At 44.9% G+C, this 14,406-nt stretch overlaps 1 protein-coding gene across 2 annotated transcripts in view; it reads right to left on the bottom strand.

The window, feature by feature from the left end:
• LOC309656113 (uncharacterized protein) overlaps positions 1 to 9,599 on the bottom strand; it is a 761,916-nt gene extending 752,317 nt beyond the window's left edge. For both annotated transcript variants that reach the window (XR_014261136.1, XM_082452309.1), the window contains exon 1: positions 3,150 to 9,599. Coding sequence is in view for 1 of the 2 variants with exons in the window: in XM_082452309.1 (XP_082308435.1) it covers positions 3,150 to 3,265 (116 nt within the window). In the remaining variant the exon portion in view is untranslated. The remainder of the gene's footprint in view (positions 1 to 3,149) is intronic.
• Positions 9,600 to 14,406: the final 4,807 nt, after the last annotated feature.

Below are 14,406 nucleotides of genomic sequence, written 5' to 3'. Positions count from 1 at the left end.
CTTTACTCTTTAAGCAATGAGAGCAACCAGCTCCTCCCGCTGCCGAGGGGAAGCCCTTCCCAAACACGAGCCTGCTGTGCACACAGCCTGTCCCACCCGAGAGCCACCGACAGGATCGCGAGGGTCAGAGAGGGCCTCTTCCTCTCCCACCAGAGCAGGGAGTGTTCGGCTGCTTCTGGCCCAGGGGGACACTCTGGTTCCAAATCGATCAAAGGTCACACCTGCCAGGCGCAGGCAGCCACAGTAGCCGAGTTCCGAGTGGGAGGGGAAGCAGGTTCTCACCCACCATTTCCTGTACCCGCTCCCGCAGCAGCAGCGTTTATCGTCCTGCTACGCGCCTCTTCTGCCTGGACGATGACCATCTGCTTCTCACCCTGGGCCACTCCTGGGCCACACAGCAGAGACCCCCGACCATTTTGTCTGAGGTTTTGAGACAACCAGCGTTCTCCACAGAAACAGAACCCATTGGGGTGTGTGTGTGTGTGTGTGTGTGTGTGTGTGTGTGTGTGTGTGTGTGTGTGTGTGTGTGTGTGTGTGTGTGTGTGTGTGTGTGTGTGTGTGTGTGTGTGTGTGTGTGTGTGTGTGTGTGTGTGTGTGTGTGTGTAGAGAATGAGGGTGTGGGAAGAGGGGGAGAAAGAGGCAGGAGTGGGGGGATGGGATTTAAGGAATTAGTTCACGTGATTATAGGGGCTGACGAATCCAAAATCTAGGGGACAGGCTGGCAATTCCAGCAAGAGGTTAATGTCCTGGATCTCAAAAAGCAGTCTGGAGGCAGAATTCCTTCCTCTTCAAGGACCTCAGTCTTTCCTCTTAAGGCCTTCAACTGACTGCATGAGGCCCACCACATCATGAAGTGTAGTCTGCTTTACTCAAAATCTACTGATTTAAATGTTAATCAGAGTTTTCAAAAATGCCTTCATAGCAGCATCTAGACTGGTATATGACCAAACAACTGGGCACCAGAGCCCAGCCCAGCCGACACAAAATTAACTCTCACAACCTGGGTGTGGGAAGCTGGTGACCATGGAACCTGTATGTGAGAGAAGGGAGTGCACCCCGACATGTGCACCCCTCCCCAGTGGAAACCCTGAAAACCCTCAAAAAGGGATTTAGAGAAGGGAGGGAGGGGGAAAACAGTGGGAGCTCAACAGCTGTAATTGTCTAGAAGGGCTGAGCCCGCACAGTCAATATTCTGAGCACAACACCCTCCTTCTTAAGCCACTGGATAAATTCTTCATCCTCGTTAGATTTAAGCCATTCGATTTAGTATCATATAAATTGCTCGCAAGAGACAAAAAATAACTCCAAAGAAATCTAAAGCTTCACACGTACATTACTTCAACTCATATAATATCACTGTCAAGGGGCTTCCCTGGTGGCGCAGTGGCTGAGAATCTGCCTGCCAATGCAGGGGACACGGGTTCGAGCCCTGGTCTGGGAAGATCCCACATGCCGCGGAGCAAATAGGCCCGTGAGCCACAATTACTGAGCCTGCGCATCTGGAGCCCGTGCTCCGCAACAAGAGAGGCCGCGATAGTGAGAGGCCCGCGCACCGCGATGAAGAGTGGCCCCCACTTGCCGCAATTAGAGAAAGCCCTCGCACAGAAACGAAGACCCAACACAGCCATAAATAAATAAATAAGATTAAAAATTTAAAAAAAATTTAAAAAATAAAAAAAAAAGAATGTTTAAATATCACTGTCAATAGTAATATTAGTATTGCAATTTCGCAACTGTTTTATGTAAGTGTAGAACAAAGCAAATAAACAAAACATTGATGTTATTAGGAACCAAGATTTTCAATGTAAGAGAAACGAGATGCACATATAAAATAAAACAGACTTAAGGAAAAAAATCCTGCAATGTTGAATTGGAATTATCAGTTCAAACACATGATTATTTTCTTTAGTGAATTTCCTAGCTTTGTCCGCTAAAGGGAACTAAAAGCAATGACTTTCCAGTATCAATGAGCACCACTAGCACGCAGGCCTTGGTTTTTAAATACTATTCCCTATTCGAAAGCACCAGGGCTCTTCAGAGAAACGGCAGATTCCAGGGCTCAGGCAGAGAACAGACAAGATGAGCCCAGGAAATCTTCTGCCAGAAAGTAAAAGTCCACAAAGACCAATGGGGTTCTATCCAAATAAAAACCTGTTTGGCAGTATTGAATAAAGTTGAGCATACCCTATGAACAAGTGATTCCACTGTTAGGTATCCCCTCCAAAAACAAAAAACAGATGAACAAAAACTCAACAATGTGTTCAACCAAAGACAAGTATCAGAATGTTCATAGCAGCACTGTTTTAATAGTCAGAACCTGGAATCAACCTAAATGCCCACCTACATTAGAATTGATAAATAAATTGCAGGCGGGATGAAAAAGAGCTACAACTACAAATATCATAGATGAATCTCATGAACACATGATGAACAAAGAAGCCAGACACAAGAGTACATGTTCTATGGTCCCATTTATACAAAGTTCCCAAACAGGCAAACTGATCAACAAGTTTAGACGTCAGGCTTTTGGTGGGGGGCAAGATAGGAACAGGGTGTGATGGGGGCTGGTGGGGTACTGGCATTGTTCTGTTTCTTGATCTGGGAATTGGTTACACAGGTGTTTGCTCTGGGAAAATTTTGAACTATAGATTTGATTTTTTTGTGTATTTCTCTATATGTTATAATTTTCAATTAAAAATTTTACTTTAAGAAAAAGCCAGCTTGGTACTTCCCTGGCAGTCCAGTGGTTAAGACTCCGCACTCCCAATGCAGGAGGCGTGCGTTTGATCCCTGGTGGGGGAACTAAAATCCTACATGCCCCCCACCCCCCCCAAAAAAAGCCAGCTTGAAGGGGCACCCACTGGCCAAATTAGCATAATTTGAATATCAAAAAGGATAATGGTTATAACTGGTTAGTAAATGAAAATACATGAGTCCAGGGGGTGCGGAGAGGATAAACAGGACGGCTTTTCTTTACAAAAGAAAGTCAAATAAACGTGGAAGGAATGACAAGAATAGAAGATCACTATTTATAAGCCCCCCCAACCCCGATATAATACTTGATCGAGGTAACAATCACCAGTGGAAACTAAAACCATTGGATGAAAACTTGTTAGCAGCGCCAAGGTATCATCCCAGAGACCACTCACCTTTGCAAACGGGAGCAATTGTACCTTGGCGATGAAGAGGTGATGAAGAGGTCTGGTGTGACCACCTTAATCCAGTGATTGAACCTAGCATCACAAATAATGGAACAGTGTGACATTGCGTGCCTCCTGATAGGATGCAAATTAAATTAAAAAAATAACCTAAGGAAGTGGGTCTTTCTGACTGCATTAAAATCACCGGAGATTTTTAAATTCTCAAAGCCTAGGCCGTGCTTCCAGACCAAATATATCAGAACGTCTAGGCTGGGTCCCAAGCATCAGTATTTTTTTAAAGCTTCCAAGATGACTGCAATGTGCAGCAAAGTATTCTAGACAAAAATGTGTAGCCTGAATCTAACTTCTAACTTATAGGATCTGCAGGATACAGTGGCGGTTCTTAGTGCTGACTGCTTACCAGAATCACCTAGAGAATTTTGAAACTAGGACCACCTGAGCTTGAACTCCAGAGATTCTGATTTAATTGGTTTAGGGTGGAACTCAGGCATCGTATTCTCTTTTCTAGGCATTAAATTTGATTTAAATAACCCCCAGAGAGAAGAGAGTGGGCCAATTAATCCCCCTTCCTTGTAATGCCAATTAATCAAGACAGGTGGTTCTGATGTGCAGCCAGGGCTGAGGATTAACAGGACAGAGGAACAACTGAACATCATAAGGAAACAGACAAATCTAGAATGTGGGACATTCGTATGACCACTAGCCTGGATTCTTCAGAAGGTCAATGTCATGGGAGAAAAAAAAAAAAAAGGAGAGAGGAACTATTCTAAGTTAAAATAAGTAACAACCACACACACACACAAAAAGTAATTGTGCATTTGTTTGATTTTTTTAAAAAAAAAGAGCTATAGGGCTTCCCTGGTGGCGCAGCGGTTGAGAATCTGCCTGCCAATGCAGGGGGCACGGGTTCGAGCCCTGGTCTGGGAATATCCCACATGCCGCAGAGCAACTGGGCCCGTGAGCCACAATTACTGAGCCTGCGCGTCTGGAGCCTGTGCTCCGCGAGAAGAGAGGCCGCGATAGTGAGAGGCCCGCGCACCGCGATGAAAAGTGGTCCCCGCTTGCCACAACTGGAGAAAGTCCTCGCACAGAAACGAAGACCCAACACAGCCATAAATAAATAAAATAAAATTTAAAAAAAAAACAAAAAACAAAAAAAAAAACAGCTATAAAGATGGGGGGATTTAAATATTAAGTTGATTTTAGGTGGTTTTCTTAGTAGGGATAATGACATTGTGGGTCTGTAGACAAATATCTGTATTCTTCAGTGATGTATGCTGAATATTGAGAAGTGATGTGTCATAATGTGTATGTAACTTGAGAATTCATTGTACTAATGTTGGGCTGCACCCCATAGGCCTGTGAGCCTTGTTATTGCCTAGCCGCAAGACCGAAGAGAGAGCCCAGAGACAGGGACAGAGACATCAATGGCTTGTTAGATAGGGAATCTTACAAATCAGAAGCAAAAGGTCCTGGAGCGACACCTCACCGTGTGCAGGAGAAAGGACACAGCAGCGATCTTCTCTGCTCGAGGAATAAGGAGGCTACCATTTATAGGGGGAATTGACATAATTGACATCAGGTTAGCTCATCAGTTACCAGGGAAACCAGCAGCTGGGACAGGGAGCAAGCACGTAGGTAGTTATTGAGTAAGCCCCACGATTAAGAGGATTGGATAGCCATGTGAGTAGGGTGTAGGTGAAGCAGAGACCGGCCCAGCAGCGGATGTACAGAGAGCAAGAGAACAGCCATCTTGAGTGGCCTGACCATACAACTAATCTTTCAGTTTTCCTGTACGTTTGAAATAGTTACTAAGAAAAAGATGAGGAAATGAGAAATTTGTTGTTGTTGGCCATGCTGCAGGGCACGCGGGATCTTAGTTCCCAGACCAGGGATGGAGAACCCGTGCCCCCTGCAGTGGAAGCGCGGAGTCCTAACCACTGGACCGCCGGGGAACTCCCAGTTTTTTAATAGGGATAAAAACCTACTCAGTGGTCCATGTAACTTCCATCTGTATTAGTTCTCTCTGAGAATCTTCCCAGAAAACCCACTCACAGCTCAACCTTACGAAACCAATCTCACACCACACCCAACAATTAAAGCTGTATTTCTCAACCTCTGGCCACTGCATTTCTCCCACTAAATAGGAGTTATCTCGGAAAGAGCTGTTATTCAAATGAGCTTGAGAAGTCCTGGGTTATGCAAGATTTTCTTGTTACCAGACGCCTTTTAATCTTAATATAGTTAACATACACTGTCCCATTGGGGTCAGGGAAGGACACCTGCATAGTAAAGCAACATTCCTTAACCCTATTTTGTTTCCAGCCGTTTTTGGACACCAGACACCTTTTATCCCAAAAGATCTTGTAGATGAAGTGTTCTGCAAGCATTTGGGAAAATGCTAGCATGAGACATCTTCTCCCTCATTTTATAACTCCTCCATCTTTGATTAAACAAAGAGCCCCTGGATTTCCAAACGGACCCTAATGGCACATGTGCAGGCAGATGAAGATCCTTCTCCCAACCAGTGCAATTTCCTATTCACCAAAATACAAAATGTAATTTTTTTTCAGGAACCTATTTTTTCAAATATGTATGCACTGTTTTATGTGATTTCTATGCAAACTTTACTTCAAGTGCATTAAAGATGTCTGGTTTGAATTACGAGTTCCTCCCTCCTACACTATTGGTGGGAATGTAAGTTGGTGCAGCCACTATGGAAAACAGTATGGAGGAGACTCAGAAAACTTAAAATAGAGCTACCACATGATCCAGCAATCCCACTCTTGGGTATACATCTGGACAAAACTGTAATTCAAAAAGATACATGCAGGAGTTCCCTGGTGGTCCAGTGGTTAGGACTATGTGCTCTCACTGCCCAGGGCCCGGGTTCAATCCCTGTCAGGGAACGAAGATCCCACAAGCCATATGGCATGGCAAAAAAAAAAAAAAAATACATGCACCCCTATGTTCATAGCAGCACTATTCACAATAGCCAAGACATGAAAACAACCTAAATGTCCCTTGACAGATGAATGGATTAAGAAGATATGGTACATATATACAATGGAATACTACTCAGCCATGAAAAAGAACAAAATAATGCCACTTGCAGCAACATGGATGCAACTAGAGATTATCATACGAAGTGAAGTAAGTCAGAAAGAGAAAGACAAACACCACTTATACGTGGAATCTAAAATATAGCACAAATGAACCTCTCTACAAAACAGAAACAGACTCACAGACGTAGAAAACAGACTTGTGGTTGCCAAGGGGGAGAGGGATTAGGGAGGGATGGATTGGGGGTTTGGGGTTAGTAGATGCAAACTATTACATTTAGAATGGATGAATATCAAGGTCCTACTGTATAGCCCAGGGAACTATATCCATCCCCTGGGATAAACCATAATGGAAAAGAATATTAAAAAAGAACATATATATGTGTATAACTGAACCACTTTGCTATACAGCAGAAATTAGCACAACCTTGTAAATCAACTACACTTTAATAAAAAAAAATTTTAATAAATAAATAAACTATGAGTTCCTAAAAGACCACCCCATGTGTCTCCTTCCTTTCAGCATCCAGGATGGTACCACCCACCACAGACAGAATACCTCTTGATACCCAAACAGCAAGAAAGAAGTGGATAAAAACTCTTTCCAGGGTGCCCCCTCCCCAGCTCAGCCCCTACAGCACTGTGGTTTACAGGCATCTCCATAGTCCTCCCCCCACCGTCTCAGGGTGTGTGTCACGATCACAGTTGAGGCTCCTGAGAGTCAGAGAGCCAATGAGGCTTGCCCGCAGCCAAACAGTGGAGAAACAGTGTGGCCGGGATCGGAGCCCCAGGAGCCTGATCTGAGGCCCAGAGCTCCTGCTCTCACAACAGTCACCACTGTGCTTCCTGTAACCTCAGCCTTAATCCTCTTCTACAGCTCCTGCTTTGTCACACACAGTGTCAGGAGTTTCAGTTCTTCCAGGAAAAGCAGACTCAAGTGGCAACCTGTGCTTTTATGTGGCCCAAGGAAGCTGGCATGTAGCAAGTGCAGATGCAGAAGCTAAATCATCAGGGGAGTTATGCTTTGCCTAAGCCAAGTTGGTCAGCGCTCTGGTAAATCCAACCTTAAAAAATCAGCTTACAAATGAAGCGCTAATGACAAGTGTGAAGACAAAGAAGCTCATGGACCCACTGCCCAGAACTGCCCAAAACCACCTGTCCAGGCTCACCTTGAAGCCTTCAAAACCCCGAGGGTGCCTGCAACCCTCCTTGAACTCAAAAGAACAGCCTGCTGGGACTTCCCTGGTGGTCCAGTGGGTAAGACTCCATGCTCCCAATGCAGGGGGCCCGGGTTCCATCCCTAGTCGGGGAACTAGATCCCACTTGCCATGATGAAGAGTCCACATGCTGCAACTAAGAACTAAAGATCCCGCATGCCGCAACTAAACATGACAGAACAAAGATCTCTCGCGCTGCAACTAAGACCTGGTGCAGCCGAAGTAAATTTTTTTTTAAAAAAAGCATCATTAGGTTAATTTACTACAAAACATTGGGACTTCCGTGGTGGCACAGTGGTTAAGAATCCGTCTGCTAATGCAGGCGACATAGGTTCGATCCATGGTCCAGGAAGATCCCACATGCCGCGGAGCAACTGAGCCCGCGCACCACAACTACTGAAGCCCGCATGCCTAGAGCCCGTGCTCCGCAACAAGAGAAGCCACTGCAATGAGAAGCCCGCGCACCGCAATGAAGGGTGGCCCCCACTCACGGAAACTAGAGAAAGCCCGCATTCAGCAACGAAGACCCCCAAAAAAAAAAAAAAAAAAACAGCCTGGGGATTCGCCACTCGCTCCCCTCCCTGCAAAACACAGAAGCACTGTTGAGAAAGGCATATGGATTTCACTCTACTATGGCCAAATTAAGACTAAAAACTGACCTTAAACTACAGAGATGAGAACTCATTCTCAGCAGATCTCAGACCAGTATGGACTTTTCAGTGGTCACGGAGAGGAGGGGCTCATAATATTTCCCCAGTTGTTCAGGGGAAAGGGAGACCTCATATCATTCTGTTCAACTCTTAAGCCTGCACCATAGCCCCAGGCTCTTGGGCTGAAGTCAGTCAAAGCCCAGTTAGTGGAACCTGCCCAGAGTTCACAGCCAGTCCAGAATTTAAATTCCTGCCCAGGATCTGAATCAGCCTGTGATTCACATACATAAAGTTGTGGAGTGATGAAATGGTGAAATTTGAAGTTCAACTCCAGGCTATGCAAAACTAGTTCCTTAGCTTACATCACTGCTTTGCTCATGTCCTGTCAAAATGAGGGACACTGACTTCTGTAAGGAACACTTTTTTTTTTAATAAATTTATTGTTTTATTTTTGGCTGCATTGGGTCTTCGTTGCTGTGTGCAGGCTTTTCTCTGGTTGTGGCGAGCAGGGGCTACTCTTCATTGCGGTGCGTGGGCTTCTCATTGTGGTGGCTTTTCTTGTCGCGGAGCACAGGCTCTAGGCGTGCAGGCTTCAGTAGTTGTGGCACACGGGCTCAGTAGTTGTGGCTTGCGGGCTCTAGAGCACAGGCTCAGTAGTTGTGGCGCACAGGCTTAGTTGCTCTGCGGCATGTGGGATCTTCCCGGACCAGGGCTCGAACTTGTGTTCCCTGCATTGGCAGGTGGACCCTTAACCACTGAGCCACCAGGGAAGCCCAAGGAACACTTGTAAGCAACATAAATTCCTGTTACTCAGTAAGCATTTCCCAACCACCTGCTCTGTACCTGCACTGTGTTATGTGACTGTACTCTATCCTGGTGTTTTAAGGACAGTTTTGTCCAAATATCATGGCCGTCTTCCTTCTCCCATAAGCCCCCAAAATGATAGGAAGGTTCTTCTTACAAATTAAGTTGCAAGAGGTTCTGAACTCTGAGACATCAAACTGAAGGGCTTTACAGCAGAGTCTCTTTTTTTTCTACTCAGTATAAAGGAATTAGATATTACTTATATTGGTTTCTCAGACTTCCAATGTAAATGTTCTCTCCTTAAATATTCAACATTTTAAAAGTCCAAATGGAGAGTCAAGATCCCCCAAGTTAGAAGGGGTGAACTAAACAAGATCTGTCCACAGTCAAGCCTGGCAAACACCACCTAGAAAGCACTTCTCTCTTCAGGTGACCTGCCTCCCCATCATGCTGAAGATGACTGACAGTGACAGTATCCAATTACAGCCTTTCCAATCTCCTTTGGATATGGAAAGTGGGCTGCTTCTAGTCTCTGCCAGAGGAGCTTCAAAGCAACTAGCCTGGGACCTCCCTGGTGGCGCAGTGGTTAAGAATCTGCCTGCCAATGCCAGGGACATGGGTTCTATCCCTGGTCCGGGAAGATCCCACATGCTGCGGAGCAACTAAGCCCATGTGCCACAACTACTGAGCCTGCTCTCTAGAGCCCGTGAGCCACAACTGCTGAGGCTGCAAGCCACAACTACTGAAGTCCACGAACCTAGAGCCCGTACTCCACAACAAGAAAAGCCACCGCAATGAGAAGCCCACTCAATGAAGAGTAGCCTCCACTTGCTGCAACTAGAGAAAGCCCACGTGGAGCAATGAAGCCAAAAATAATAATTTTTTTTTAAAAAAGAATTATTTATTAAAAAAAAAACAAAGTAACAAGCCTGAAAATATTATAATGGAATCCAAGCCATATATAAAATATAAAACTAATCTACAACCACACCCTGTCTAGTCTTTTGTGGGATGGAGATGCCTAAAACACTGGTTGGGCTCTCCTGGTAACTATCTAGCAAAGGAAAGAAAAATTTGGAACATGACAAATGGTGGAAGGCTCTCTCAGTCTTTTCTCCCAGAATCTTCAGGGGCTCTGCCCACCCTATGAGAACACAAAAGCAGATAAGACACTGCCAGTCTGCAAAGAACTCACAATCTACAGTGATGAGCAGACACCCTGCTTTTAATTAGACACATTATGATAATGGCCACAACAGGGATGCTTCCACAGTGGCGTGGGTCTGCAGAGAGGGTAGTATTCATTCTCTGTGTTGGGGAAAGCTACTCAAAGCAGTTCCTGGGCTCCTGACCATTGGAAATGTTGGGAAAGTGAAGGGAAGGGTGTTCCGGGCAGAGAGAACCATGTCATCAAATGCACCAGCAGGTGAAAGTGCCTGGTGTGTGTGGGTGGGGGTGGATGGGTACCGGCTGCTTGATAAGCAAACTGTAGGCATCAGAGCTGGAGATTCCAGGTCACCACAGCTCTTGGGCTGAGGAGAGCGCTCCCAGAAACTAGGTCACCAAGTCCTAAAAGCAGGACAATGCAGCTGCTACATCCTAACAGCAGATGAGTTTATTCGGTGTTTTAAATTAAATTAACTTTACCAACACTGTTCATTAAAAAAAAAAAAAGGCTAAAGTTATTTATGCCCAACACTGTTGGACATCATCTCTCTAAAAAATTCCAAGAACTTCATAAAAGAGGTACCACTATCAAGGCCATTTTACAGATCAGAAAACCGAGGCTCAGAGAAGTTCAGTAACTTACTCAAAGTCACACAACTAGGAAGTGGAGGAGTTGGGATGTGAATTTCTTCAGTCCAACTCCAAAGTCTATGCCTAATCACTTATGTTAAATACATAAAATGCAGTTAAATAATGGTTCTATTGTGTTCTGATCACTAGGAACAAAAAGCTTTTATTTGGGTTTCTCTGTATTTCAGAGTTGCCACATTCTTGCCAATCTTTTATATTCCCCACAGCACACAACATATTACTGGACATCACTGCTTATCATTCATGTTGATTTTTAAGAAACATGTAAGGAAACATTATACTGGACCCACACTAACAAAAGAAAAATTTGAGAGAGAGAGAGGGCAAGAGACTTGCAATGGGTTGGTATGTATGAAGTCTGTACATCTGTGTCTCTTTCTCTCTCTCTCTCTATGCCTCTCTCATTCTATGTGTATCTTAGTATGTATGTGTCTTTCTACCTTGTTTCTCTTTTTACCTTTAGGTCTCTCCATTGCTATCTCTGTCTCTGTGTCTCTCTCTGTGTCTCTCTTTCTCTCTTCCTCCTCCCCTTCCCCTCCTTCTTCTCTTTCTTCTCTCAATATCTCTTCTTCTCCCTCCCTCCCTCCCTCTCTCTCTCTCTCTCTTCCCCCCCCCCCACCCCGCTTCTCCACTCTGTTTCTCTCTCTCTCTCTCTCTTATTACATTTCAGAGTGGCACATTGCTTCCTAGATCTTGAACAGACCAATAACCTGGAATGGATTCAATATCATAAAACAGTCCCACAGGAAGCCTGGAATCCCCAGGAACTCAAGTTAACCACTCAAGGGCAAATTAGAGTAGCAGTAAATAGTGTTGACTCATGAGTCAGACAGACTTAAACGCTTACAAGCTACATGACCTAGGGCAAGTTATAAACCTACCTGAACCTCAGATTCCTTATCTGTGAAATGGGTAATGTTGTAACCATCACATACTGCTGTTGTAAGGATTAAATGCAATAATGTATATAAAGCTCTTAATACAGAGTCTGATCCATGCTAAGCAATTAGCAACAATGTCAGTTGCTATTGTTACTATTACTGTTCACAGGGTCTTACTTGCCTCTAGACTCTCAGAATCTAGCATAGTACTTGGCACACAGTTGGAGTTCAACACCTGCTCAGAGAAACAAGATAGAAAGAAATAAGCATACTGGGACTTCCCTGGTGGCGCAGTGGTTAAGAATTCACCTGCCAATGCGGGGGACATGGGTTCGAGCCCTGGTCCGGGAAGATCCCACATGCCGCGGAGCAACTAAGCCCATGAGCCACAATTACTGAAGCCCGCACGCCTAGAGCCCATGCTCTGCAACGAGAGAAGCCACTGCAATGAGAAGCCCACGCACCACAGCGAAGAGTGGCCCCCACTCACAACAACTAGAGAAAGCCCGCATGCAGCAACGAAGACCCAATGCAGCCAAAAATAAATAAATAAATAAATAAATAACATTTATTTAAAAAAAGAAAAAGAAAGAAAGAGATAAGCCTACTGAGATAGACACAGAAAGATACAAGACAGAGAGAGTTACAGCAAGGGAGAGACACTGAAAGAGAGACACAGAGAGAGAGACAAAGACAGAGACACAAGAGAGGAAGGAAGAAAGAGGCAGACAGATGCACAGCCTGACAGACATGCCAATCAACCCACTGACCAAGTCTCTTGCTCTTTCTGTCTAAATTTCCCTTCAGTAGTATGGGTCCAGTATAATGCTTCCTTACTGGTTTTTCGTAAATCAACATAGGTGATGAACAAGGAGGTCACATTCCCCATCCCACCACCAGGTTTCCCATGCCACAGAAGGGGAGCTGAGGAACAGGGGGACTTGGTACCCGCATCCAACATGATACCACGGAAGCAGTGAATGGCTGGCTATTCACTGGAGCAGGAGCAAGCTGTCCTGGCCCTCTCTGAGGCATCCCTCAAGAATAGGGCAATGCTGTGTTCAGTCAAGTTCAGGGGGTGCAGAGTCCATGACCTTGAACTCATTTGCAGTGGACTCTTTAATCGAATGAAAAGGACACCCATTTCCCTCCCTGGCAGAGCTACTGGGCGATGCCAAAGGAACTTTCCTCCACAAATATAAATGGCAAACTTTTATCCCCACATCAAAGGGAAAAACAACCCAGTCCTCCAAAAAAGACATTTAACCCAGTCAGGAGGACACCAGGGTCCTCTCTTTGTTGTGTTGACCTTCAGTACAATACTGGCTGTAAATTGTGAGCTTTTTAACACCTGTCATAATACACTTTGATAAAACAAGAGTGAGTACGGATGAGACCACGTTTGAAACAAGGCGGTCTTTAGGGAACAGGTATTGAGCCAAACATTGTGGAGATGGTACCTTTCATTCATATGATGCCAGAGAAAGACTGAATCATTGGGAAAGAGTTGAAGATGATCAGGGTTCTATGCTTGAAATTTCTAAACTACTATCCACCCTGCTCCCAGCTAACCGCATTTCACAGCTTGCATGGGAAGAAAGGGGAAGTTTCCAACAGAATGTGAAGCTGATTTCAACCATCCGGGTGTACTCTCTTTCCTCCAGTCAGCACGCTGGGACAGTGCCCTTTTTACTCCCTGAGGACAGATCCTGCGCCACGTCGTCCCCTCCCAGCCACCTCCCTACTATCTCCTACCACTTCTGCGTGGTATCACACACACAGGCAGCTGCAGCGGCTGATTTGGGCCATCAATGTTGCTGCCACCATGTCACTCAGCACCAAACGCCCTCCAGCTCTGCAACTCCAGATGTTACAGAAATTTGGGAAGTCTCCTCTGCCCTCCAAATAAAACCCACTTCATCCTGTCAGCAAACAATAGCCGTGAGGACATGGAGGCTCAGCTGTAATACAAATCCTAAACTACTGTGGACCCTGACAAGGTCAGTCTTCAGTGGGGGCCTCTTGTCTTCAGAACTTCTCATTTCAGAAACATTCCTCAGAAAAAGGAGGCTTCCCAGAAGCAAGGAGTCAGTCTGCCACTTTACTGCAGATCCCCAGCAGAAGGAATCAGCGAAGCCAGCAAACAGATCATATACTTTCATTTCTAAAGAAGTACAGCTAATTTTAGAGATGGACGGTGGTGATGGTTGTACAAGAATGTGAATACACTAATGCCACTGACCTGGACACTTTAAAATGGTTAAAATGTTATGTATATTTTACCACAATTTTTCAAAGTGAAAAAAATTTTAAAAAGAATAAATTGAATGCCACACATTTTTTTAAAAAAGGAAGTACAGCTAAGTCCCAGGTGGCCTAATGATCACTGATTTAGTATTATTAATTTTTACTTTTTTTAAGGAAGGTACTTTTTCTTTTTTTTAAATTTATTTATTTTTATTTATTTATTTTTGGCTGTGTTGGGTCTTCGTTGCTGCGCACGGGCTTTCTCTAGTTGTGGTTAGCGGGAGCTACTCTTCGTTGCGGTGCGCAGGCTTCTCACGTGATGGCTTCTCTTGTTGCGAAGCACAGCCTCTAGGCATGCGGGCTTCAATAGTTGTGGCACGCAGGCTCAGTAGTTGTGGCTTATGGGCTTAGTTGCTCCGCGGCATATGGGATCTTCCCGGACCAGGGATCGAACCCATGTCCCCTGCATTGGCAGGCGGATTCTTAACCACTGTGCCACCAAGGAAGTCCATTATTAATCTTTTTTAATTGAAGTATAGTTGTACAATATTATATAAGTTACAGGT

This window comes from Balaenoptera physalus, assembly GCF_965194825.1.
Source record: "Balaenoptera physalus genome assembly, chromosome: 2".
Classification (NCBI taxonomy): Eukaryota; Metazoa; Chordata; class Mammalia; order Artiodactyla; family Balaenopteridae; genus Balaenoptera; species Balaenoptera physalus.
The sequence above is the reverse complement of the archived record's forward strand: the minus strand, read 5'-3'. Positions and strand labels throughout refer to the sequence as shown.